Source organism: Amphibalanus amphitrite, unplaced genomic scaffold (genome assembly GCF_019059575.1).
Source record: "Amphibalanus amphitrite isolate SeventyFive unplaced genomic scaffold, NRLGWU_Aamphi_draft 000379F_arrow, whole genome shotgun sequence".
In the NCBI taxonomy this organism is placed as follows: domain Eukaryota; kingdom Metazoa; phylum Arthropoda; class Thecostraca; order Balanomorpha; family Balanidae; genus Amphibalanus; species Amphibalanus amphitrite.
The window spans coordinates 408,552-435,083 of record NW_024881873.1 but is presented as its reverse complement, the minus strand read 5'-3'; the positions used below and the strand labels follow the sequence as shown (position 1 = coordinate 435,083).

At 48.6% G+C, this 26,532-nt stretch overlaps 2 protein-coding genes across 4 annotated transcripts; one reads left to right on the top strand and one right to left on the bottom strand.

The window, feature by feature from the left end:
- Nucleotides 1-1,297: 1,297 nt before the first annotated feature.
- LOC122390026 lies at nt 1,298-4,794 on the top strand. Its single transcript, XM_043382593.1, has 4 exons — nt 1,298-1,318; nt 3,282-3,465; nt 3,871-4,013; nt 4,339-4,794. Exons 2-4 carry the CDS (start codon nt 3,291-3,293, stop codon nt 4,552-4,554), a joined length of 534 nt encoding a protein of 177 aa, XP_043238528.1. The 5' UTR covers nt 1,298-1,318; nt 3,282-3,290; the 3' UTR covers nt 4,555-4,794.
- A 1,256-nt stretch (nt 4,795-6,050) lies between these two features.
- LOC122390025 (protein Ycf2-like) lies at nt 6,051-23,316 on the bottom strand. 3 transcript variants are annotated; one of them, XM_043382590.1, is made up of 3 exons: nt 23,271-23,316; nt 6,903-7,478; nt 6,051-6,686 (listed from the first exon to the last, which is right to left on the bottom strand). In XM_043382590.1, the coding sequence occupies exons 2-3, from the start codon at nt 7,431-7,433 to the stop codon at nt 6,177-6,179; spliced, it is 1,041 nt and encodes a 346-aa protein (XP_043238525.1). In that variant the 5' UTR covers nt 7,434-7,478; nt 23,271-23,316; the 3' UTR covers nt 6,051-6,176. The 3 variants fall into 3 exon arrangements, with proteins under 3 accessions (XP_043238525.1, XP_043238524.1, XP_043238526.1); XM_043382589.1 differs by lacking the exon at nt 23,271-23,316 and adding an exon at nt 10,725-10,870; XM_043382591.1 differs by lacking the exon at nt 23,271-23,316 and adding an exon at nt 10,725-10,869 and having other exon boundaries at nt 6,936-7,478.
- Between the last annotated feature and the right edge of the window lie 3,216 nt (nt 23,317-26,532).

The window sequence follows — 26,532 nt, the reverse complement described above, 5'->3', positions numbered from 1 at the left end:
TAGATAGTAAACTCATTTTCAAGTGCTTACTGCAAAAGTTCTTGCAAAACGCGCCTTGTAGAAATATAGCTAGTAATTTATAAGCCAGATTAGGCGGGTGATCCTGAAAGCTGAGAGTGAAGTTGAATCAAGCTTGTGTATAAATTCTTTTATTGAATCCATTGCACCACTAATAATCCGCATTATTCTTATCACACAAATTGGCTACTTTTTAACGCCTTCTAAAGTTTTCATACCTTCCTTTTATAGATCTTTGAACAGGAACATGGGTCCCATTGAGCCTGTAAATGAAACCTGTTCCTCTACGATAGGGTCTGTCATTTGTCTGTTCAATAATTTACCATCTGAGGAAAGTCTTCTAACAGAAAATTCTGATCATGAATATGAAGCCTGTTAATTTATTTCGAGGCGATTAACAAGTGAGACAAATATCATTGCGTTACAAGTTTCTTCTTATTACCCCTCATTATGTGCTATTGGATCTGTGTGAGGCAACGCCAGCTCATCACAATTGTGAAGGAGAAAAGGAAATGAAAACTAGCGAACAACATTTTATCATTGTGTAACACTCTAAAAGACTGCAACTTTAATAAGGGTTTACTGGATCTGTTGAGTTTATGTAATTTTATTGATTTGTATTTACTGAAGAATTTTGTTTTGTTTTCTCATTCTTATCAATTTCAGTATCACAATGGCCAGAAGCTATATAGATCCTTCCCTGGAATCTGTCATAAAAACACAACCCGTCCAGTATTCTATTGCAGCTCTGTTATTAGTCACAGAAAACAGAAAAATAGAAAACGGCCTCCTAACTTTACCTATCCTTTATAGCCTCTTGCATTCCGGTGAACCCGGAGACTGCAACGAAACACAGCACCATAACGGAGACTGCAACGAATCGTAGCTACCGCGCTGGCGACTTATTTCCTGAAACGCGCCCGCTATGTGAAAAAGCACAGATTACAACTCTCTGCACGAGCTTAATTCTTACATAAGCTCCGCATTAGAAACTCGTGCCTGGTCTAAATCCTTACATAAGAGCCGTTTTACATCAATCAGTTGGGGATTATCCGCGTGCGCGACTGCCCCGGTTCAGTGACGGGGTAGCTCCGGCTGCCTGCCCTCCCTGTCACCGCCGTCTGTTTAACGCGGTTTCACAACGGAAAGGCTGGTGTGATCGAGGTGCCGGAGTGAAGTTGATTTACCGATCCGTGTCGCTTGCATCACGTGCCCGGTTGGCCCGGGTCCGGCTGGCGGCGGCGCCCCAACAGCAGGCTAGAAAGTGACTGCAGGGCCCGGCGCCGGCCACCGGTCCAAGGTCAGCCCCGCTCGGACCCGTGCCGGTCGGGTTCGTGCGATGGCGCGTGCGGTGCCGCCCCACCGACCAACAAGGTCAGGGTGGCTGGTGTGGCGCCGCCCCCGGTCTGATTGCCGGCGCGCTCGCTATCGGCCGGCCTTGTCCGTGTCCGGGGACACCCGGCTGACCCTGGCACTGCTGCGCCGGCACCGCCGCGCCGCCGGCAGGGTGCCTCCACCTTCCCCGAAGACGCCTTGCATGTTGAACCACTGCACGCGCCCGGCGCCGATCCGCGGCGCTGGTAGTTTTCTGGCCTCAAATGGACGGCCGCTCGGTGCTGGTCGCACAGGAAAGGGCCGGCCGCGCCAGCTCCGACAGCCGGCCGCCAGTTTTCCGCAGAGAGCTCGCGCGGACCCGGTTAGCTTTCCTAATCGCAGGGCTGTGCTGCTCATTCGCCCGAAAGCAAAGTCACTCTCTAAGTTACAGCTGAACATTGTTGTAGTGGTCCTTGTTAATGCTAGCTCCTTATTAGCCGAAAACCTGTAGATCGCGTGAAATATCTGGCCCAGTTCTGCATCCAATTACTTGGATTGTTCTCCTTAATTTCAAGCCAATGTCAGCATTTCTGCTCATAAGGCCCAAATGAACACAAAACTCCTCGCGTGATGTAAAGTATGGACTTATTTTTACAGTAATCAGAATGCGAACTATGTTTTACGGCTCACGAAGACAAAGCAAGCTAAGTTTGATACACCCAATTCACTTTTTCGCCTTGTTCTGCAATGTGCACCAGAGCCTCGCCAATTTTACGTCAGCTGCATTCCTCCGTGGAATCTCGGCTCAGAACTACACAAATACTCGACATCAGCTTTGCGCTATTCATTGTTCAAAGCTTTTGGACATGCATTCTCACCCCCACCGTTCCGTGCTTCTATCCTCAGGATACTGAAATCCTTCTCCCCAACACCGCAACCCCCCTCCGGGCTGGACAGGCAACTTTATCTCATGCGGGCTGCTCCCTTGGAGCGGCACCGCTGCTCCCGAGGGAGCTGCACCCCGTAGCCGGGTGCAGAGAGTGCTTGGGGGGCTGGTCGGCCTGTCCATTTGGACGGGCTCAGCCCCGGTGACTCTCTAGGGTGCCTGCCCAGACTAATGTCTCCCCCTAATTCCTATCATCCTTCCGGCCCTGCAATGGTCTTGTCGACCGAAAGGGCCTAACCCAACAAAACAATTAAACAATTCTCACCCCGACGTTACCTGCCACCGCCCTGCCCTGTCCTGCCCTGCCACCGCCCTGCCCTGCCCTGCCCTGCCCTGCCCTGTCCTGTCATGCCCTGTCCTGTCCTGTCCTGTCCTGTCCTGTCCTGTCCTGTCCTACCCTGCCTTGCCCTGTCCTGCCCTGCCCTGTCCTGCCCTGTCCTGCCCTGTCCTGTCCTACCCTGCCCTGCCCTGTCCTGTCCTGCCCTGTCCTGTCCTGCCCTGTCCTGTCCTGCCCTACCCTGCCCTGTCCTGCCCTGCCTGCCTTGCCTTGCCCTGCCCTGCCCTGCCCTGCCCTGCCCGTCCTGCCCGTCCTGCCCTGCCCTGCCCGTCCTGCCCGTCCTGCCCTGCCCTGCCCGCCCTGATCTGCCCTGCCCTGCCCTGCCCTGCCCTGCCCTACTCTGCCCTGCCCTACTCTGCCCTGCCCTACTCTGCCCTGCCCTGGCCTGATCAGTCCTACTCTGCTCTGCCCTGTCCCGCCCTGACCTGCCCTGCCTTGCCCTGCCCTGCCCTGGCCTGATCAGTCCTACCCTACCCTGCCCTGCCCTCCCGTCCTACCCTGCTTGCCTTGCCCTGCCCTGCCCTGCCCTGCCCTGCCCTGCCCTACCCTGCCCTGCCCTGCCCTGCCCTGCCCTGCCCTGCCCTGCCCTGCCCTGCCCTGCCCTGCCCGTCCTGCCCTACCCCGCCCTGCCCTGCCCTGCTCTGACCTCTGGCGCGTCGCCGACAGGACAGAACCATGAAGACCCTCGTGTGCAGCATCGGCATCACCCTGGTGGCGGTGGGCCTGTCGGCGCTGGTGAGCGCCCAGGCGCCGGCGGCCGACCCCAAGCTGGAGGAAGTGATCGCCAAGCTGCCCACCCCGGGCAGTGGCCAGGTCTTCGTGCGCACCATCCCGGCCGACGTGCTCAGGGGTGAGTGGCGACCGGAGAGAGAGAGAGAGAGAGAGAGAGAGAGAGAGAGAGAGGGAGAGAGAGAGAGAGAGAGAGAGAGAGAGAGAGAGAGAGAGGCGGGTGGTAGAGGAAAGCTAGTGAAGATGGGACTGGGTATTGTGCATGGGAGCTACACTTTGATGACGTTAGAGCTGCGCTACGTAAAATGAAAGGATGCAAGAAAAGAGTTACCATCTAATCTAACCTGAGCAGGCAGCTCTTATTTCACAGGCGTGGAACACATCTAGATGCTCCAAATAATGAAGCGTACAGTGATGTTCGACCGCATGCGTCGCTTAATACACAAACTGCCCGTCTTAGACATTAGTTGGTGGTAGTGTCGGACTGCTCCCATTGGCCGTGGCTGACCGCCGCCCTCTCCCGCAGACTACCCCGGCCGCTGCTTCTCGTACAACAACTACGAGTTCTATAACGTCAACGACACGTGGAACATCAACGGCGTATGTGCCATGGCCGAGTGCATGGCACTGCCCATCAACCAGGACGGTCAGCTCGGCCTCTTCGAGCAGGTGGGCGGCGGCGCTGGGACGTGGGTGGGCTGGTAACTCACACTCTACGGCAGCGGGGGGTCTGAGTTTAACTGCTGTCTCAGAACTGTGTTCTTGTTTTTTTTTTGTTTTTTTTTTACCTCACTATCGATAGCATTTCCATGAGCTTTTGTTACATGCATGCTTGAAAGTCTTTCAAAGGTAGATCAGAATGTAATTTTGAATAGCACAGAAGCAGTAACACATTTGAGGAATGTTTTAGGATAATCCACAGGACAGTGCGCGTATATGTTACACATTGTGTTTGCGACGTTTCACTGACCCGGCGCCCTGTCTGTGACGCCAGGTGTTCGACTGTGGCCCCAGCGTGGTAAAGACGGTCAAGGAGTGCACCTACACGCGCGAGGCGGACCTCACCAAGAAGTTCCCCGACTGCTGCCCCACCTTCACCTGCACGGACGGCTTTGACGCGCGTGACCTGCTGCGGCCCGCCGTCCGGTCGGCAGGCGAGGGCGCTGCCGCCGCCGACGCCGAGCAGCCGGCCGATGCGCCCGCCCAGTGATCACACACACTCCGTCCGTCTTCTTCCCTCCGCTCCCTCCGTTTTCTCCCCTCGCGCCCCGTGTGCGAGCCCTCAGTATTGTAGGTCGACCTGTGCTCCGTGCGTGTAGGTCGGCTTGTGCTCCGTGCGCGCTCCGAGCCGCGGCGATGACAGGCCGCCGCGCTCCGACACACCTACCAAATATTGCCGAGCTGTCGGCGACCGACATGTAAACACGAGACAATACACTATTTATGTAGATGTGCCGTGTTTCTGGATGTAGCGCCGATTACCCTGGCTCCAGTGGGATAATGAGTGTGCCGCTGATACTGCGCAGGTTTTCAGTGTCAGAAGATGCTTGGAGATAGATGTTCAGGCGCACGCTGTCTGCAGTTCAGCACCTTGTTTCATTTTGTCATACTTTTGACTCGCAGCATATGACACATTGTACTTGTACATACATTACATCTTATAAAAACGTACTACAAAACACTCATCCAACTCGGCACAGAGGGTCGGCGCGTTCGGCTGGTCCCGATCGGTCGGTCCGATGAATCTGTTCGGCTGCTGTCGTGGCCGCCGCAGTCTGGGGTGGTTCTCGGCATGGCGAGCACCCAGGCCACGGCACGGCGAGCAGCCACACCACGGTAGGGTGAGGGCGAGCACCCAGGCGACCACGGCGGGGCTCTTACCGAGCGACGCGGCTCTCCAGTCCCGGGGGCATGAAAGGAAGGTCGGTCAGCTCTACATACTGGCAGGTGGCAGGCTTTATAAGTTCACAAGAATTAGATGAAATGTTGTAGTTATGCAGTAATACAAAAGGTAGCTATATAAGCCTAACTAAATGGCAATTCGATCAAATTTGTTAACTGCCTGCCGTAAGGCTGCTAAGGATGTTTATCATCTAAAATGAATGTGTAACAATATTTATCTTTATGCTGAAGGATGAAAAACTTCCTATGTAAATATGTATGCTTTATATGTAAATTTAACGGAAAACATTTTTTTTAAACAAGCACAATTTACTGATTAATTCGCCTATTTGTTAGGGTAACATATGAACTGTGTTTGTTTTGGCGGATTCTCAACAGCGGCCGTATGCCTCATATGCGTACAAATGATGCATACCTGATCGATGTTCACTTCTCCACATTCGATCACTGACCGATGACAACAATCACAGCCCGTCCATCTCATCACACACACTCCCGCACTCAGTATCCTGTTTTCACACGCACACGAACACACACCCTCTCCCTCTCTCAGCCTCCATCACTGACATTTCGTAAACCATTTGCAAGTCATTCACTCCCGTGCCGAACAAAAACGAATCAAATAGATAGACAAACACATATCGCAAATAAAACAGGTATGCCCACTCCGCATATGTTAGGTATGCTAGTAAATGAGAGAAAAACGCATACCTAATTCAAACGATATCAAAGCTTGTCTGCAAGTTTGTTAAGCGTCTGACTATTTTTCTTATTTGATCAGCATCACTGATAAGTTTAAACGCAAGATTCAGCATTCGATAACAAGTTGTATGCTATACAATATGAATATTTTACTTTAAGTACCGTCAAACTGTTAGGCGTGATCTCAAAAAGAAAAAAATCATCAGCTACACACTAATGGCTCACCTGTTACATTGACCTCTCTGCAGGTGATGTTAACACTGGAAGCATTTGCGGATAGGTCGCCGTAGTCGATGGTACAGTCCTCTCTCGAGTCACTCGCCGATCCGTCCCCTGTGGCTTCATCGGAGTCACCACCAGAACCGTCTCCGTCTTCTGCCCCGTCTCCGTCTTGTGATCCGTCACCACCAGATCCGTCTCCGTCTTGTGATCCGTCACCACCAGATCCGTCTCCGTCTTGTGTTCCGTCACCACCAGATCCGTCTCCGTCTTGTGATCCGTCACCACCAGACCCGTCTCCGTCTTGTGATCCGTCACCACCAGACCCGTCTCCGTCTTGTGATCCGTCACCACCAGATCCGTCTCCGTCTTGTGATCCGTCACCACCAGATCCGTCTCCGTCTTGTGATCCGTCACCACCAGACCCGTCTCCGTCTTGTGATCCGTCACCACCAGACCCGTCTCCGTCTTGTGATCCGTCACCACCAGACCCGTCTCCGTCTTGTGATCCGTCACCACCAGACCCGTCTCCGTCTTGTGATCCGTCTCCATCCTGTGTCCCATCACCACCAGACTCGTCTCCGTCTTGTGATCCGTCACCACCAGACCCGTCTCCGTCTTGTGATCCGTCACCACCAGACCCGTCTCCGTCTTGTGTTCCGTCAGCAACAGACCCGTCTCCGTCTTGTGATCCGTCACCACCAGACCCGTCTCCGTCTTGTGATCCGTCAGCACCAGACCCGTCTCCGTCTTGTGATCCGTCACCACCAGACCCGTCTCCGTCTTGTGATCCGTCACCACCAGACCCGTCTCCATCTTGTGTTCCGTCTCCATCCTGTGTCCCATCACCACCAGACTCGTCTCCGTCTTGTGATCCGTCACCACCAGACCCGTCTCCGTCTTGTGATCCGTCACCACCAGACCCGTCTCCGTCTTGTGTTCCGTCTTGTGTTCCGTCACCACCTGAGCCGTCTCCATCTTCTGTCCCGTCTTCTTCTTGTGTTTCATATCCGTCTTCTCCGTCTCCATCTCCGTCTTCTCCGTCTCCGTCTCCATCTTCTCCGTCTCCGTCCCCTCCGTCTCCATCTTCTCCGTCTCCATCTTCTCCGTCTCCGTCCCCTCCGTCTCCATCTTCTCCGTCTCCGTCTCCGCCTTCTCCGTCTCCGTCTCCGCCTTCTCCGTCTCCGTCTTCTGTTCCGTCTCCGTCTTGTGATCCGTCACCGTCTCCTGAGGTGCTACAAAGAGTGTCGGTGGATGTATCGCCATCGGTTTCGACTGATGTTACGCACGAACTTGTACTTTCCGATTCGCCTGTAATAATCAACCGGTGAATCGATACAATACAAAATCATGCATTCATCATCACCTTGGTTACTCTATGGAGAGACTATGGTCATAGATAGACATATCTGTCCTTCAGAAAAGCATGATGAAGCAGGGCGAAAAAAGAAAAGCTGTTAGCCGTATCAAAAGTGTTAAGTTTTTTTTTGTAAAATCCGAGTTAGAACCAAAGACAAAGAGCTGGCCGAGTTAGAGCCAGCTCTTTGTCACACTATCCGACTAGGTTTTTACTGGCTGTGGTCATTTCAGGTCGATTTAAGTCAAGGTCAATGATATGTGTTTGTATGTCTGTGTGTGTCTGTGTGTATACTGATGTGTTCACCGATTGGTTTGTGTTTCCCTATTACGAGTACATGGGATATTATGAGTACCAAGTGACTGTTGCGATATGCACCAAACCTTTTACCTGCTTCGTGCTTACTGTTTTGGTCAAGCACGAGCTGTGCGAGTTAATCTCGAAGCCGTAGTATTCACAAATAAACTCTCTCTCTCTCTCTCTCTCTCTCTCTCTCTCTCTCTCTCTCTCTCTCTCTCTCTCTCTCTCTCTCTCTCTCTCTCTCTCTCTCTCTCTCTCTCTCTCTCTCTCTCTCTCTCTCTCTCTCTCTCTCTCTCTCTCTCTCTCTCTCTCTCTCTCTCTCTCTCTCTCTCTCTCTCTCTCTCTCTCTCTCTCTCTCTCTCTCTCTATCTCTCTCTCTCTCTCTCTCTCTCTCCCTCTCCCTCTCCCTCTCCCTCTCCCTCTCCCTCTCCCTCTCCCCCTCCCCCTCCCTCTCCCTCCCCCTCCCTCCCCCTCCCCCTCCCCCTCCCTCTCCCTCTCCCTCTCCCTCTCCCTCTCCCTCTCCCTCTCCCTCTCCCTCTCCCTCTCCCTCTCTCTCTCTCTCTCTCTCTCTCCCTCTCTCTCTCTCTCTCTCTCTCTCTCTCTCTCTCTCTCTCTCTCTCTCTCTCTCTCTCTCTCTCTCTCTCTCTCTCTCTCTCTCTCTCTCTCTCTGAACTGAGGTGTTTTACCAAAAATGCAGTAAAAAAACGTCAGGAAAAGTAAATGTAAAGAAAATAAACGTTCTCTGAACTAAGGAGCTTTTACCCAAAATGCAGTAAAAAAAACGTCACGAAAAGTAAATTCTGCTAGCCTAAAATTCAATGTTTTTAGATAGCCTAGGTTGACCTTGACCTTGACCCTGACATCTGTATGTATTTACACCGTCGAACGACATGTTTAATGACAGGTGGGAGGTAAGACTAGCAAAAAATACCGAAATCAAGGTGTCAAAAGCTCACAAGACCCATAGCCGACGCAAAATATTGGGTATTGGTCACTTGGGTCATGACATGACCTGAAGAACAAGGTCATATCTCCGAAAACAAAAACATTAGAAACCCGAAGTTTTTAGTGGACGCTCAGAAAGGATAAAGAAGCAGCAGCAGCTACACGAAGATCAGGCTTCTAGCTTTGAAAATGTTTAGTGCAGAACAGAAAAATAACTTGGGGTGGCAACCGGTGAGGGCAACGACAAAAAGACTGCAACCGAGCGGATAATGCGGGCCGACTCACGCCGAATCGCGATTGCGGCCAAGCATGGTCTCGAGAAATCGGTCACAGGTGAAATGTCATTTTGGTCCGGGACATGATTTTTTTTTTTTTTTTTTTGTTAGATTAGGTGTCAAATTAGTTAACTCGAGCTTACTGAAAGTTTCGTCGCAATCGGTCGCTTTTTGCGCGAGTTATTTGCGACAAACCGAGGGGTCGGTCAGTTTGACCCCTCCCCTATAACTGCGAGCGTTAAGTGACTTCAAACGTATACCTTTTTAGTAAAAAATGTCTTGTTATAGTGACGGAAGTCAGTAGGATCGGAATGTCGAAAAGCTTGTGAATAAATTGTCTCAAATTTTACGGAATACTCCAAATTGGTGTAGAAGATATCGCAGGTTAACCCGCGCCCCACTGGGGTCTGCGTATAACACGCCCTACTGGGGGGGGGGGGGCTCTTCATAGCCCCCCCCCCTAACTCCGAAACTACTGGGCCGATCGTCAAAATTTAAACGGCGATTTATAGCCCCGGAAAAAAACTGTCCAACGAAAACTAATTTCATTGACCTCGAGGTCACCGATGACGTCACAGGTCAGGTCAAAGTAAAAGTTATTAGCATTTTGGCTTATTCACATTTTGGGCTCTGGCCGCCGTCTTACAAGTCAGATCAGGCTCATTTCTGGTTTACACACTCGTAAAAAGATGCTTAAATACCCTGAGGGTACCAAACTTGTACTTTGATTTTCAGGTCAGTGTCAGGCTACCTATCATAGGTCACGGAAATATTATATCATGCGTCGGTCACGTGACACATGTTTTATGGTCCATTTAGGCCATTGATTTCGAGTTTGATGTCGTCTGAGTCATTCGAGATCATTTTGAGTCGAATTTGGCTTAGGTCAGGTCACTTTCAGGTCAAAAAAGGTCAAATTTTGAAGTTATAATTTTTCAACAGAAAAGGTGTCTATTGGATGCAGTTTGAGCTCAGGAACACGATCGTGCTACTTATATTGCTCTACGATGTCAAAAACGTACTGAAAAATTGATTTGAAAAATTAATAATTGTGATTTTTTGCAATAATGCGTATAACTTAGCCATTTTTGAAGATATTTAGCTTAAACTTGCTAGAGTAAGTCATAAGGAATGTTTTCTATCACATATGTTCCCGGTTCCGGTTTTTTTTTTCGAAAAGACTTTTTGAAAAAAATATGAAAATAGGTATAGGTAAATTTTGAATTTTATTATAGGTATAATTTTTTCTCGAAATTTTCAAACTTTTGAAAATCCGAGATAGCAGTTTGATACGCAGTCTATTCTGAGTCCTTTTAAGCAAAGAAATTGGATCTAGCTTAAAAACTCTCGCTCAATCGCTCTTGGGAGCGATTGCCGTGGTTCAATGTTCTGCGTCGAAATCGGCCGAACATGACGTCACTCTGACGTCATTTCCGGCCGACCGATGGTAGCTACGAAGTTCATATTTTGACACAAGGTGTCAAATTGATGCAGCCGAAGGTACTGAAAGTTTGGCGTCGATACGTCAAGCGGTGTGGAAGTCATTGCAGAAAAACGGGAGGGGCTATGAATAGCCCTCCCCCCCCCCCAGTGGGGCGCGGGTTAAATAATCCACGACATAATTTTGGGAAAGGCCACCAGGGCGTGTCCGCACGCTTGATTCCTATATCCTATACTCACCGTTAACTCCTATGCAGATCAGAACAGCGAGCAGCAGCAGGGCCAGGGACGGCCGAGTGCCGGCCATGGCTGCTGGAGACCCGGTGGACGTGTCGGCCGGCGGCGGCTGACCCTCTGAGCCGCGCCGCGCGCCCACCCCGGCCGGCCGGACCGACAGAGCACGCCGTGTTGATCGGTCGCCGTGGCGCGCGGGAGACGCTCCGCGCCAGCGGCGACTCGTCGCTCCCACGGCCCGAGCACAGGATCGGCGGAACTACGAGTGCTGCTCGGCGACCCTCGTCAACAGTCCCCACATTTATTCGCACGTGAATATATGCATGCTTGCGCCGTTGCGAATGCATGCAGCTGGGTGCGCTGTTGTATCGTGAACATAAGCCCTTGATGAGAGCAGGCGGCCCGGTAGTTTTAGTTGTTTCCAGTGTCGATGAAAACCGCAATTTCAGTTCATCCTACAGGTTGGTAATGGTGTCGTACCTGATATTGCTTGTGCTTGCAAGATGCACTGTTCGGGCCTGCAGAATGCGTACTAACACTATGGTGTATGCTCATCAAACTCCTCTTTGTGTTCGCTGAATCACTGATTAGCTCGTTGGTCGTCGGTATGTCCATCACACACCGCGAGCCCCGCCATCGACCGGCAGCAGGTCCGGTTCCCATCGGACACTGCCCGCTCCGCTCTCCAGGCAACTCACACAAACAGTCGGAAATACAGGTCAGGGCAAACATGCGCCACTCAGCACACAGCTCCATAGAGAATACCTCCGACAGAGTTGTAGTCGACTGTTAAACATTTTCAATATTTCAAATGCATTTTCACCACGGCTTAGACGTCGTATACAAAAGAGGCAGCAATATGATGGTGCCAATGACAATATCATCCAATGACTTTTTTAATTTGAAAAAAGTTTCTGACCATTCACCTTTTTCACTTGATCATGACCACACCTTCAGTTGACCCGCGCCGGGCCGGGGGAGGGGGTGTTTGAACTTGAACGATTCCATGACAAAATATCGAAACGCAAAGTATCGAATCGCAAAATATCCAACGCAACTTATCGAAAACAAAATATCGAAGGCGCAAAATATCGAAGTCGCAAAATATCGAGTCGCATAATTAATAATTGGTGGGACAGATTGGAATAGATAATAACAGGGTGGGATAATTGGCGAGGCACTAAAACTTATTCCATGACCACTGGCGGATCCAGGGGGGCCACGGGGGCCATGCCCCCCCCCCCAAAGGCCTAAAGTGGCCTGTTTGCCCCCCCCCCCCAAAAAAAAAACGCCAGAAAAATTGCTAAGAAAATATACCTTGATGGAGGTTTTTAGCCACTTGGTGAAGTAAAGCTTTCCACAGCATAATATAGAAGCAATATAGTAGCAGTGAGGGTCAGTCAAAAGTTGCGCGAGCGGAGTCGACCTTAAAAAAAAAGACTGTTGTTGGCACGTGTTTATGGCGCGGCAGCTGGTAGTTGGCGGTGTTTCGCGTGGTGTGGCATCACTGGCGGATCTGGGGGGGAGGGGGGGGGCACGGGAGCCTGAGGTGCCCCTGACAGGCCCGTGGTGCCCTTGCTAGGCCTGTGGTGCCCCTGGACCCTGGCAGGCCCGTGGTACAGTCCACAGCAGAAGTAATGTGGGGTTTCAGTCATGGGTATGTTCTGCTTCTGAAGCTTAGGAACGATTAGCCAGACTACAATGAAACTTTGAATGTATGTAGCTTATATGTATCGTCACCCTTGCAGCTGCAACTTTAGCTATTGACATCTTCTTTTCAATCACTTCGCATTAAACAATCGCCAGTCAAAGCCAACCGTTGAGTTTGGTAAAACCCTACATTACTTTAGCGGTGGGCTGTACCTCTGGCGGGCCTAGGGTGCCCCTGCTAGGCTGCTGATGCCCCTGGGACCTGACAGGACTGTGGTGCCCCTGACAAGCCTAAAGTGCCCCCAACAGGCCCGTGATGCCCCCGACAGGCCCAAGGTGCCCCTGCGTGATGCCGTGATGCCTGCGAGGCCGGTGGTGCCCCCTGCGAGGCCGGTGGGGCCCCTGACAGGCCCATGGTGCCCCTGCTAGACCAGTGGTGCCCCTGGCAGGCCTGTGGTGCCCCTGCTAGGCCGCTGGTGCCCCTGGGCCCTGACAGGACTGTGGTGCCCCTGACAGGTCCAAGGTGCCCCTGCAAGGCCGGTGGTGCCCCTGTAAGGCCTGTGGTACCCCTGCTAGGCCTCTGGTGTCCCTGACAGGCCCATGGTGCCCCTGCGAGGCCGGCGGCGCCCCTGGCAGGTCTCTGGTGTCCCTGACAGACCTGGGGTGCCCCTGACAAGCCTGTGGGGCCCCTCACAGGCCCGTGGTGCCCTTGCTAGGCCTGTGGTGCCCCTGGCGGGCCGGTGGTGCCCCTACTAGGCCGGTGGTGCCCCTGACAGGCCTGTGGTGCCCCCGGGCACCAAGGGGGTCATGACCCATGTGGCCCCCCTTGGATCTGCCACTGATGCATAATATATTGATTTGTAAAGGCGTTATGGCTTATGCAATATGCAATTGCAGGCACTTGGTATCCCTCACTTATCCCTCATTGGGGCTCTGGCGGGCTCCTGAGGGCCCACGTCTATCTCCGGGAGCCCATATATACAGGCTCCTTTGGGTCCTTTCAGTACACTATAGCATAAGAGGTCTCCATGCGAGTCCTATACATACATCTGAGGGCGTACCCTGATGTCTGAGGTACCCAACTGCAGCTCCAATGGTCTCTTCTTACACTGGCCGATCCAGGGAGGGGGCATTTAGGGCCATGCCCCCTTCCCAGAGGTCTAAAGTGGCCCGTTTTCCCCCTCCCCCAAACGATAATGAAACATAGTTCAATCAGGGCGTGGCCCAGGAGCCGAGTTAGACAGGGCTGTTTTACCACCTCCGGCCCGCAAAGGGACCCAAGCACTGACTCGAAGCGGGTTAAAGAGACCCTCCCACCTTCAAAAAAGTTAATGAATTGGCATGAAAGTGATGTCGCTAGGTTCAGAAAGGGCGAAAACGAATATCTACCAAATTTTATCGAAAAATATTCACCGGTTTTCAAGAGATTAGACTTTTGTTTTTGTTTACTTTTTGGGATATCCGCTGCTGTTCCTAGCGACTTTATTTGAAAGTGCGGCATTTGTTGCGCGCAAAGCAGCCTATACCACCGCATGCTACCAAACGTTTTAGTAAAATATTAAAAAATCATTAGATCTCCGCTGACGTCACACATTCAGAGGGGTATCCAAAAGCATTAGCCCCTCTGAATCAAAATGCTGCAATTTTGAAATTCAATATTTCCGATTTAAGGCATTTCTCGATGTTGTGAGTGCGTGCCGAAACCGGTAATTGTGAGCCAGGGACCCCATTTTGGCTATCTCAGCTCAAATCTAATGTTAAGGTGGGAGGGTCCCTTTAACTGGTCGATAAAAACAATGGTAAGTGTTTACAAAGTAATATAAAGGCATGGGTCGGGTGGGCTACCATTTATATATTTTTCTTTTCAGTTAAAAAAAAAATTCATAGTGTCAGGGCTGTGACGAAAAATAAGTGGCCTAAATCCGATGAGAAAACAGGATTTGGGGGTACCCTAGGTTTGGCTCCTGCATGAGTTGCCCCCCCCCCCCCAAACGCAAGCCTGGATCCGCCAGTGTCCATGACAACTAAACAGTGGCAAGTAAACCAGTGACAGCTGAACCAATGACAACTGAACCAGTCACAGCTGAACCAATGACAACTGAGCCAGTGAACAGCTGAACCACTGGAAGGATATATATAGTCTACGACATCTGTCGTAGACTATACAGGGTGATTTTTTATTCAGGGCAATAAGTAAAGAGCAATGGCGGTACCAGAAAACACATCAACTGCCATAAAATATATGTTTTTGTAATGAGCACATTCTGACATTTCATCTGCTCACAGAAACTTTAGGTTTGAGCTCTGTTTAGGCTTACAGAGCGTGCTCGAAGTGAGGGTGCGCCGGGCGACAGTCAGCTCCGAGATGGCTTTTCAGCCAGCAGTCTTTTTCGGTAGGAGGGACAAATACGCTCAACAAATCTCTGGAATAACTTCCTGGAAGAACCTTATGTGGCGTTTTCTCAAATCGGGTGCGGAAGTTTTGCCTGAGAGTATATGGTGATGTTTCTCGCGGCTCCATACTCGAGCAAACCCAGCGTCGTTGCTCTGGAATAAATGGCGATTTCGGGGAGAACATTTTTTGGGTGCCATTTTCAGGAAACTTTCATTACAGCATGAGTCCCAAGAAGTCTCTAAAAGGTCCTGAAAACAAAATGACAAACAATTTTCTTTCACGTGGATATATTTTTCCGCGTTTGTTATATGTTTCGGTACCTCTAGGCTAGAAAACTTTTTGCCCTGTAAGTAAAATCACCCTGTATATTCCGTGGCTGAACCAATGACAAGTGAACCAGTGGACAACTGAACCAATGGACAGCAAATCCAGTGGACAGCTGAATCAGTGGACAACTGAACCAAGAATTGATTCAACCCTTTTCTCGGCGTCTCTATAGGTATACGGAAACAGGTCATATTTGATATAAAATAATAATCCACTCTCAACCTAACCTAACCAGTATAACGCCTTTTGGGGCGACTAACGGAGCGATCGAGAGGGTGGGCGTTGCACGTGCAAAATTTCGAGGGGGTGCCTCCAACTGACTTGTGCACGGCACCCTACTAACCGGTCTCCAGCGATGTGCCAAATTTGAGCACAATCGGCCCAGCCGTTCTCGAGATCTGGAAGCGGCGCCCTGCACGTGCGCACGTGCAAAATGGGTCCCAACTGACTTGTGCACGGCACCCTACTAACTGGTTCCTAACCGTGTACCAAATTTGAGCGCAATCAGTCCAGCCGTTCTCGAGATCTGGAAACGACCCCTGCACGTGCGCACGTGCAGCAGCACCCCAACTCTGGCACATGGATATGCATTACCTAGTGGGTGCCTACCTACATGCCAACTTTCAGCGCAATCGGCCCAGTAGTTACCGAGATATTGCAACTATATTACAAAAGTGACACCTCTTCGTTTTGCACGTGGCACGTGCATAAGGGGTCACCCACATGCATCGAGAATCGTCCAATACTTGGTAGAAGGAATAAAGCTACCCTACAAAAATTACCGCATGTAAATCGGTCAAGTGGTTGCTGAGATATAAGCGTCGCAGAATCGTGACCACGGCCGGCCGGCCGGCCGCTCATACTCAGAAATTTCCGTTAACCCGCGCCCCAGTGGCGGTCTCAGCCAACTTCGCCCTAGTGGGGGGGGGGGGGGCATATGTTACCACCCACCTCTAACTCAAAACTAAGAGGGACAGAAAGACGCGGTAAACAGCAGTCGATAGCTCTCAATGCGTACGTTTGAAAGTATTTCAGTCATTTTTCACCTTACAGAAATATTGGGGTCACCAGAGGTCATCAAAGGTCAACATTTACCAATTGTCATTATATTTTTCAGAAAACATGCCGCTATCTCAGGAACTACGGTAGCTAGAAAAACGCATGGAATAGCAATCGATAGCTTTTAAACTCTTCTTTTGAAAAGGTCATTATCAATATTGACCTCAGGTCAACCGTTTAGCGTCAAGAGGGCAAAAACTCCAAAAAGAGCTGTTTTTACGAAAAGTGTTTTTCGACAATAACTTTCGACTACAAAAAGCCACGACATTTCTATTGCCAGAATCGTGTTCCCCTCGCCGAGACGCGTCGAATGAACTATAATTTGACCTTGAAAGGTCAACTTGAAAATTTGACCTCAGGTCAAGGTCATGACCTGACCGGAAAAGGTCATGTTGCATATCAGTCGATGCGTCTCAACAAGACAAACACAATGAGACCATCCCCAGCGTTCTATCTCTTTCCAATCGCGAGTTATTGGCAAAAAAACTGTTTGTAGCCTCAAATGACCTCGGATGACCTTTCTAGAGGCTATCAGCAAAAATGACACCTTGGTCAACACGAGTGGACTACATCATTGTGATTCTGAAATATTTAGACTGTTCCTATGCGTACACACGGATCTAGAGGCATTTTCATTTTTCTCCATTGACTTGTAATGGAAAGGTCACGCCACTGACCTGACCTTATGTCATGGATATAAAAAATCCGAGATATACAAATTGTAGGCGCCCATAACAGCATGCAATCCACCAAGTTTAAAACCTTTCTGACAAACACTGCAGGCTGGACATGATTGCAAACTTTTTTTAGGCTTGGTCAGTTAACTTGACTTGGTGACCTGACCTGACATGACCTGGGGTCAAAAATTTCACACATTGTCTAAAATTGATGTACCAAAAGCTACCCCAAGCGGCCGCGGTTTTTTATTTACACGCAAAAAACGCGACAGGGTGGTAACATATGCCCCCCCCCCCCCCACTCTGGGGCGAAGGTTAATCTAAGGAAAGACTCCGCTCGCTTCGCTCGCTCCGTAACCATACCTAACCTATACTAACCTAGCCTTACCTTTCGACATTTTGTCTTTTCGATAGTCTGCTTTCGATTAGATAGGGGAGGTTGGGGTAATTTGGCCGCTTTTTTAGAAAACGATTTAACTTAAAATTGACGACACATTTCTGCATTTTCTCAACGCTGGCAGGTGTCGCATTCATTTTACTTTACTGGACAGTGAGCTTGAAATGATAGAGTAATTACCTATATAGTAAATGTGACGTATTACAAAGGTCTGCAATGCCGCCGAGTTGCCCCACTTGCAGGGTTATTTGGCCGGGGCATGGGGCAATTTGGCCGGTGTTCTTGAGGCCGGGATTTTTTTGTTATAGGCGAGTCAGCTTCACATTCAGCAATGACGTGTGTCTTACGACGCATTTGACGCATTTCGGAGGTTGACTCAGCGGTCACAGGGGTCGAAAATAGTCAAAATAGCGGCTCTAAGTGCGATCACAGTTTTTTACGAATAACTTTTGAGGTAATCAAGCTAGGTCAAAAATAAAAGTACCTAGCATCGTAATTCTCTCGTCAGTACGCATCGAAACATATGTGTGTTGACCTTTAGGGGTCAAGGTTAAAGGTTGACTTCAGGTCACGCTACCTCAAGTCGCTTGACCTCAAGGTCACGTGTTTTCAAGGTCATCATGTATGTCATTCGATGCGCCTTGACGAGCTGAACACAATGAGACCATTTGCGCGGCTGTACCTTTTTTCTGTTAGGATTTATTAGCAAAAAACGTTTGGTTATTTTTGATGACGTCACATGCCCTTACAGCTGTCCAATAGGAAACAAGGCATCAAGATGGTCAAAGTTGGTCATGAATTATGTCATCTATGGTATAATTGACCATGACAACTCGGCCGTCCCAGCAAAGCGACCCTGAACGCACCGGCCAAGTTGCCCCGCTAGTCCCGGCCAAATAACCCCACATTGCTATTCTGAAAATTTTTGTCTATAAAGTCGTCATGGCTGTACGGAACTAAATGAAATTGCTCTTGCAACCGCTGAACACCCCCCAGAATGTCGCTAATGTCGGGATTCGTTTACAGCCCAAATACTACATGTTATACAACTTTTTAAGCGGAAGTAAAAGTTGCCATTTTCTAATGAAATTCACGTTTTATTTATTTTGAAGAAAAATATGAAGGGGGAAATTTTGACATTTGTCCTCGAGTTAGTTCTACCCATGACAAATGAATAGAGACTAGAGTTATTTCATTCACTTTTATCAGATATTGTACAGATGGGGGCGGCTTGTCCTCGAGTTAGTTCTACCCATGACAAATGAATAGAGACTAGAGTTATTTCATTCACTTTATTCAGATATTGTACAGATGGGGGCGGCCAATTGATACCACCGGCCAAATTACCCCAACCTCCCCTATTTGTTTCTTCGATATTCTGCTTTCGTTATTTTGTCTGTATGATATGCTGTATTCGATATTTTGTCTTTTCGATATTTTGTATGTCGATATTTTGCCTTTTCGATATTTGTCTCTCGATATTTTGTCTTTCAATATTTTGTCTTTTCGATATTTTGTCTTTCGATATTTTGTCACTTCGATATTTTACCTTCGATATTTTGCATTTCGATATTTTGTCCGGTACCCGTTTGAACAACCCCCTGCGGTGTTTCGCAGATATCTCAAAAACCTTTAAAACACCTGCTCATGCAATTTTTCCCCACATGCTGTGAAAATTACAGAGGCAGACCCAGGGCTCTCAAGGTCAGGTCACCAGGTCTCGTCAAATGACCTCACATCATAAAAAGTTTCAATCCTCGTCATATCTACACCGACTGAACGATCGCTTTGAAACTTTCAGCGATTGCTAAGAGTAACAGTATGTAAAAATTTATATCTCGGAACAGACACCTCTGTATACAGAGGTCTATGCTCGGAATTTTGATATCAGTGACCTAAGGTGAGGTCAATTTTGCGACCTCTCCATTATAAGTCAATGGGAGAAAATTGAAATGCGACTCTTTTGGACGAATGGTGTCCCAAAACCCTCGCAAACATCGGTTCATGGGTAAACATGACACACTGAATCGGAAATATGCACCTGTGTGCCCCTCAGGTCATCTCAGGTCATGAACGGTCACCAGCAGTTTTTTTTTTGTTGCTATAACTTTTAATAAAGACGTGCTAGAGCAATGAAAACACGTCAGATGTATTCAGCTCGACGATATGGATCGACTGATATGCAGCATGACCCATTCGGGTCAGGTCATGGCCTTGACCTGAGGTCAAATTTTCAGAATGACCTTTCAAGGTCAACGAATAGTTATTTCGACGCGTCTCGACGAGAGGAACACGATGCTGGCAAAAGTAATGTCCTGGCTTGCTTAAATAAATGGTTGCGGATAGGGGTACCCGCAAAACACCGGTTTACTCGCGGGCCTTGGATTAAATTGTTTTCAGTGTAGCCTTTGGCAGTTTCCAAAACTGTTGAAATGGACAACATTTGACCTTTGACGACCTCTGGCGACCTGACCTTTGACCTGACCCAAAAAAATGACCGAAATGTTTCCGTCATGATTTTTGACGCTATTTCGAATGCCGCTTATCACGTGTCGCTACGTGGCCCAGGAGCCGAGTTAGATGGGAGGGTGTTCAGACCCCCGACCCGGCGCGGAAGTCGCGGAGCACCGTCCCGGCGCGGGTTAACATCACTTTAGATAAAAATGACCTCAGCCGTAGCCGTGAACGCTTAACATTTTTTTTTTAGTTCCATAATTCCATTTGTTAGCTCAATTGAACGTCAGTCACATGGCCAATATTTATTTAATACCGTGACTTTGGTAACCTTTTCTGACCTACAGTTTTGACCTGTAACATACCAAATACAGGCTCGGTACTTGAAATGTGTGTACCATCACTATACCTACATTTATAGTGAGCATGTAGTGGTATGCAATATGCAATTGCATATGATGAATTAGCCCCGGTATGACCCGCTTAGCTGCCTTCAAAGCCCGAAGTGTGACCATTGACCATGCATAGATAATGATATTTTTTCTTCATCCTGACTTCAGACCCATTAGTGAATTCGAGGTCAACCAAAAATGGTTTGACATGGCAATTTATTTCCAGGGCTATCAAAAGCTGCTTGAATTGTGAAAATCGCAGGTGTTGTTTCGGAGATAGATATAGAGGCTCTGTGGAGCTCTCCATTCACTCGTGTTATGGAATATAATATCCCTCGCCCATGTAGGGGGGGTGCACCCCCCCCCCCCTGAGGTTTTTCTTAGCTACACGCCGAACCGTTTCAGATAGCCTGCTCAAATTTTCAATACCCTCTGGGGCATCCTTTGCGCAACTTTTGTTTTTTTTTTGTCAAGGTCATGTCAGGTCACGGAGTTATGACGTCATAAAGGAAACAACCTCCGGCCAGATTTACGCTAAATTGGAGATTGCTTCACATTGGTATAAATGCCGACTCACCTGACACACTGATGGAATGTTTTAGAATCACAACTGGCTGATTTGACATTGGCACAATGTCCGTTGACATTTTGCAGGTTACTAAAGGTCAAGGTAAGGTCAGTGACCTCGGTTGACCTGTAATGACTTCTTGCACTTGTATGCATTTTCGGGGTATTTTGATGCCCTGATTTCGAATTTGCTATCCATTTCAGGCATCGTCGGTTGTTTCTTGTAGGTCATTTTGGGTCAGGGTCAGGTCAGTGACGTCACACGCCTGACGTGACGCAATGCACAAATGACCTTGCAGACTTCCGATGCTCCCAACGCATCATTTTTAGAGTCATGACATCGAAATACACACCAAACGATAGAGAATTGATCAAGGATCACGATAGTGAAGGTTTCAAGTCGATATCTTACCGTTTTGTCGCAATCGGCGCGGAAATCTGAAAAAGTTAGATTTTTTCCGAAAATTTGACCTTTGACCGGTCATAAGTAGGTCAAATGTTGCCCTAGGACCAAATAATATACCACCAATCGCGAGATCTCGTTGAGAGCAATCCGTTGGTCTTTCCCGCTAAGCTCTACGACGCTCCGTTTTCAAACGCCAGGGGGGTCGCACCAATCCCCCCCCCCTGCATGGGCGAAGGTGGCAAAACACCGTTTACGGGCGAGGGTTATATTATATAACCCGGTCGTGCTCGGGATAGACTCAATAAAAATTATGATTTTTCACTGAGCAGACCTTTGGGTCGTTACTCGTTAGCCTGGCTGATAGGTCACCTCATGATTATAGACCTCAGTAACATAAAATGTTGCATTTGCTGCGCCAGCAAATTTATTTTCCTCAAAACATTTGCCCAGTAAGGAGAGAAGCTCTCATATTCTATTCTACATCCTCCAACTCGGCTCAACTCGGCTCCTAAAACCAATGTGGTGAGGATGCAGCAGACATCGATACTAGCGCTAGGAATGGCACTGCGGAAAGCGCTCTAACTAGAGGCTCGTCGAAATCGAGGGGGCAGCACTGAGCTTCCATACCGAACTGGGCAAAGGCTGAAGTTTCACCCTGGGCAAGCGTTTCTCTTTAGTCTTTCTCCTATAAAGAGGTATCTCATGTAAAGACTAGGACACCGACCATACTGCTCGACGTGATGTGAAGCTGCTGATAGCATATAAAACATTGAATTGATATTTGATACGTAATCCGCGTCCCATAGCCTTCTTTCATCATATCTCAATTTTCGAAAGTAATGCACTGTAAACAATTTCACCCAAAACCGGCGAGTAAACCGGTGCCTCGCGTGTACCCCTATCCGCAACCATTTTTAACACCCTCCCAGCAGTAAAGTTAGGTCCCATTGCAGGATGGTCGTACACCCGCTCTCGACGGATATGTCCGCTGAGAGCGGGTACGGCTACCCTGTAATGGGACCTAACTAGCTACTCCTGGGCGGGTGGTTCCATCTCACTCGGCTCCTGGACCACGTATAGCGACACACGGTAAGCGGCATTCGAAAGAGCGTCAAAAATAATGGCGGAAATACTTCGTTTATTTCTTAGGTCAGGTCAAAGGTCAGGTCACCAGAGATCATTAAAGGTCAAATTTTGTCCATTTCAACAATTTTCGAAACACCCGACGCTTAACTCGGGATCGGGAACCAAAAGAGCCACAGGGGTATTCGATAGCTCTTTCACGGGCCTTTCTAGGTATTGTTCTCAAAATTGACCTCATGTTAAGCACTTGTTTTTCCTCGAAACTCTAGCTCGATTAAGGCCCAACATAGGGATCTAACGCCCCCCCCCCCCTCCCCCCAACCACATACGTTAGCGGCTTAACCCTCGCCCGCACATGGGGGGGGGGCTGCCACCCCACCCCAGGTAGTCTTTCTGATCTGCACTCAACATTTCTAGAGCTAGAAGGCTAATTTTTCGTATAGCTGCTCCTCTATCCTTTTTTACGTCCACTGAAAATTTCAAGTTTCTGTGATTTTTTGTTTCGGAGATATGACCTTGTTTTTCAGGTCATGTCATGAGCCAAATGAGCAATTCTCAACATCTTGCGTTGGCTATGGGCCTTGTGAGCTTAATTGACACCTTGATTTCGGCCTTTTTTTGCCAGTCTTACCTCCCACCTATCATAAAACATGTTGTTCGACGATGCACAGATGTCAAGGTCAGGGTCAAGGTCAACCTAGGTCATCTAAAATAATTGCGTTTTAGGCAAGCTGAATTTACTTTTCGTGAAGTTTTTTGACTGAATTTTTGGTAAAAGCTTCTCAGATCATGATTTCATGTAACATGGACCCATAAACAATCGGTGCACACATCCGCATACACACAGACACACACAGACATACAAACACATATTATTGACCTTGACCTAACTTGACCTGAAATGACCTCAGCAGGAAAAACCTGGTCGGGTAGTGTGACAAAGAGGTTCTAGCTGGCTTGGCACTAGAAAACGGCATCGTCATCGGTATATGATAAGCAGCGCACTTGATATCCAACGGTGACCCAAAACAGCAACATTTTTTTAGTTTGACTTGACCTGGAAGGTCAATGACTGACCTGATAAGGTAAAACTGGGTATCATTCATTGGATTCGTCTCTCCCCAAAGAATCTTTTTGGTCTTTACCGCGAAGCTCTGTCTCCAACAGGAACGAAATGGCGCGGAGTTTCGCGTTGATACGTCTAGCGCTTTAGAAGTTATTGCAGAAAAATGAGAGGGTGGCTATGAATAGCCCTCCCCCCGCAGTGGGGCGTGGGTTAACTAGCAATACGGAAGAGGGCAAAAAGAAAACAGATTTGCCTTTGCGGAAGCAGATCTTGCACCCAAAATTTCGAAGTTGCAGGAATATACCTACACAAATAGATGCGAGACGACGGCGTTCGTATTGGCCTGAGAATATCGTCTAAGGAATTGTCATGGCAGATCTTCACCCGAAACGCCAGATCGTACTGGAGCTCGCCCATCGTTCAAGTCGCCTCCGGCCACCGCGGGCAGGCAGTCAGTGAGGGTGAGACTAAATGCTTACTTCGAAATCTAAGCTGCGTTGCGGCATTGGCGATTATGTGCGGCGTGTATGCCGCATGATTAGTAAGCGGCGACCACTAAATTTAAGACTCAAACGCTCCGATCGGTTTTCAATGAATAACACTGCATACCAAAAATGCCAACCGCTTTCGTCATAAGATATTTAGCTTTGAATAACTAGGTTATCTACCTACATCATTATTTTGAACCAAATTAATACATTCAACTTAACCCTTGCTGGCACAGGGTCGATTTGATGTTGATGCAATCCCCCTAAGGTTTTTCGCGAATAACTCGCGTAAAAAGCGGCCGATCGTGACGAAACTTTCAGTACCCTCGCATTGATCAATTTTACACCCACCCTAAAAATTTCATGACCCTGACCCAAATGACCTTTGACCTGTGACCCACTTTCCGAGACCATTTTTGGCCGGAATCGCGATTCGGCGTATGTCGTTTCGCATTAGCCGCGCGTTTGCAAGCTTTTCGTGGTTTCAAACGTTCAAACATGTGATTTGATGTTGCTCCCATGCATTAGGGTGGATGTCAAGGTCACTTGAAGGTCAGGTCAGGTCATTGACCTTTGGTAACCTCAGTTCACTTTTTCGAGTTTTACATGTTTCTGGGCTAGTTTTTAGAGCTGATTTCGAATTAAGCAACCATTTGAACATTTACGAAGTAGTTTTGGTGCCTTCGTAACATGTTACGAAGCTGCAGAAGCGGTTGACACGTATTACGAATACCCGTCACGACCCATACCGGTTGACCTGACCTGACCTGATCTGACCCGACCTGGTCTAAATGCTTAAAGACATCACCTCTGATCAAAACTAACACGATATTCGTGATCAGCACCCCGGAAAACCCCATGGCAGCCACACTTTACGACTTTCTAACAGGTCCCGATTTTCCCGATTCTCGGGTCATTGACCTGACCTGGAAGGTCACCCGATGACCTAGGACCTTAAAATTGGATATCATCGGCTTCCTCTCGTGACGGGCAACACGCTCGTTTTTTTTTTCCGCGAAGCTCTAGCTCGATCAGGGGCCAAACGCGAGGGGGTCCGGGGTCGTATCCCCCCCACCGTGCCGTCGAAGGACGCAAAATGGCCTGTGCCGGCGAGGGTTAAAATTGGGTATCATCGGCTTCCTTTCGTCACGGGCAACACGCTCGTTTTTTTTGCGAAGCTTTAGCTCGATCAGGGGCCAAATGGCAAGGAGGGGTCCAACGGACCCCCCCCCCCCTTATACGTTCGCGGCTGGAAAAACACCAATACGGGCGAGGGTTCAGGAGGGAAGAGAGTCGGTGACGGTCAGGGGCACTACAAGCAGAGCACCATAAGCCGGTGACCGGGCTGACATACCATGTTTTGGTAGCATGACTGAAACATACTTTTTTGGGTAGCCAGGAAATCGCATGCGAGAGCCTATTCAAATTCTTACATCGGCCTTTATATGCACCAGTCGCATACAGGTACGGGATTTAGCATACGATTTCCAGACAATCGAAAGACTGTTTGGAGGCAACGAAGGAAGGAATGAGTGAGTTAAGTTGAAGGTATTTAAGGTATGAAGGTATTAAGTTGAATTTGGTTCAAAATGATGATGTAGATAACTTAGTTATTAAAATCTAAATATCTTATGACGAGAGCGATTGGCATTTTTGGTATGCAGTGTTATTCATTGAAAACCGGTCGGAGCGTTTGAGTCTTTAATTTAGTGGTCGCCGCTTACTAATCATGCGGCATACACGCCGCACATAACCGCCAATGCCGCAACGCAGCTTAGATTTTGAAGTAAGCATTTAGTCTCACCCGTCAGTGACCATTGGTATCTACTAGGTATATATTTTGCAGGCACTTTAGAAAATCAGTCATTTTGTAAAATGCCTAGGTGGATTTTGTAAAATGGTAGGTGGACCCATAGAGATCTTATATACATAGAGATGACACGCCTATGTTAAAGCACTTGATTTCGTGGCGATTCAGTGGGTCTTTTTAAGCAAGGTTTTCTGGGGTGCCATGGCCCGTGACTTGCATTTTGTAAGGATTCGGTCAAGGAGATTGTGTTCACATTCGCTTATTTTTAAGTACAGCTTTTCTTTTTTGTTAAGCTGTAACGCTTTCGAGCGTAATAATTGAAATGAAATTAGGCATGTTTTAACCTTATGCTCGTATCAGGTACTACATGTATCATTAACCCTCGCCGGCCGACGGGGAGGGGGGAGGGTGTCCCCCCTATAGGTTTTTTTCCACGATAGCTCCGAACACGCCGGCGATAGAGAGCTGAAACTGGGCATACCTAACCTTTGATCCAAGCCGCATCTTGTGACACCAGCCGCATTTTCAGGTCAGGTCAGGTCACTGACCTGTGACGTCATAAATGAACCTCTGCACAGTCCTCAGATGTCGCACCTTCGCAACGCCGTCAGTGCCAGAGGAACTTTCACAAAGAGATGAAACTTACGGGATGTAGTATGTTCCAGAGATCTCACAACTTGTATATCTCGGATTTTCCCTAAAAATCACATGAGGTCAGGTCGGTCACGTGACCTCGCCATTAAATATAAGTCAATGGGGAAAAATGAAAAGTGCTATGTTAGCGCCGAGAACTATCTCAAACTATATCCAGCACATGGAATCGTGATTTCTTGCACGCCTTGCAAGGTCCGATGCTTCACTTTTGCATTGCTGACATTGCGTAACGTCATTTATGATGTCACTTGGGTCATTATAGTTTTTCATCAATAACTCCCCAGCAAAATGAGTTAGCGAGTCGGGAAGTTATGTAACATGACCTCTTTCAACAAACTTCGTGATCTGGGGGGCGCTGACCTAACCTAGACCCGAGGTCAACACCTCAA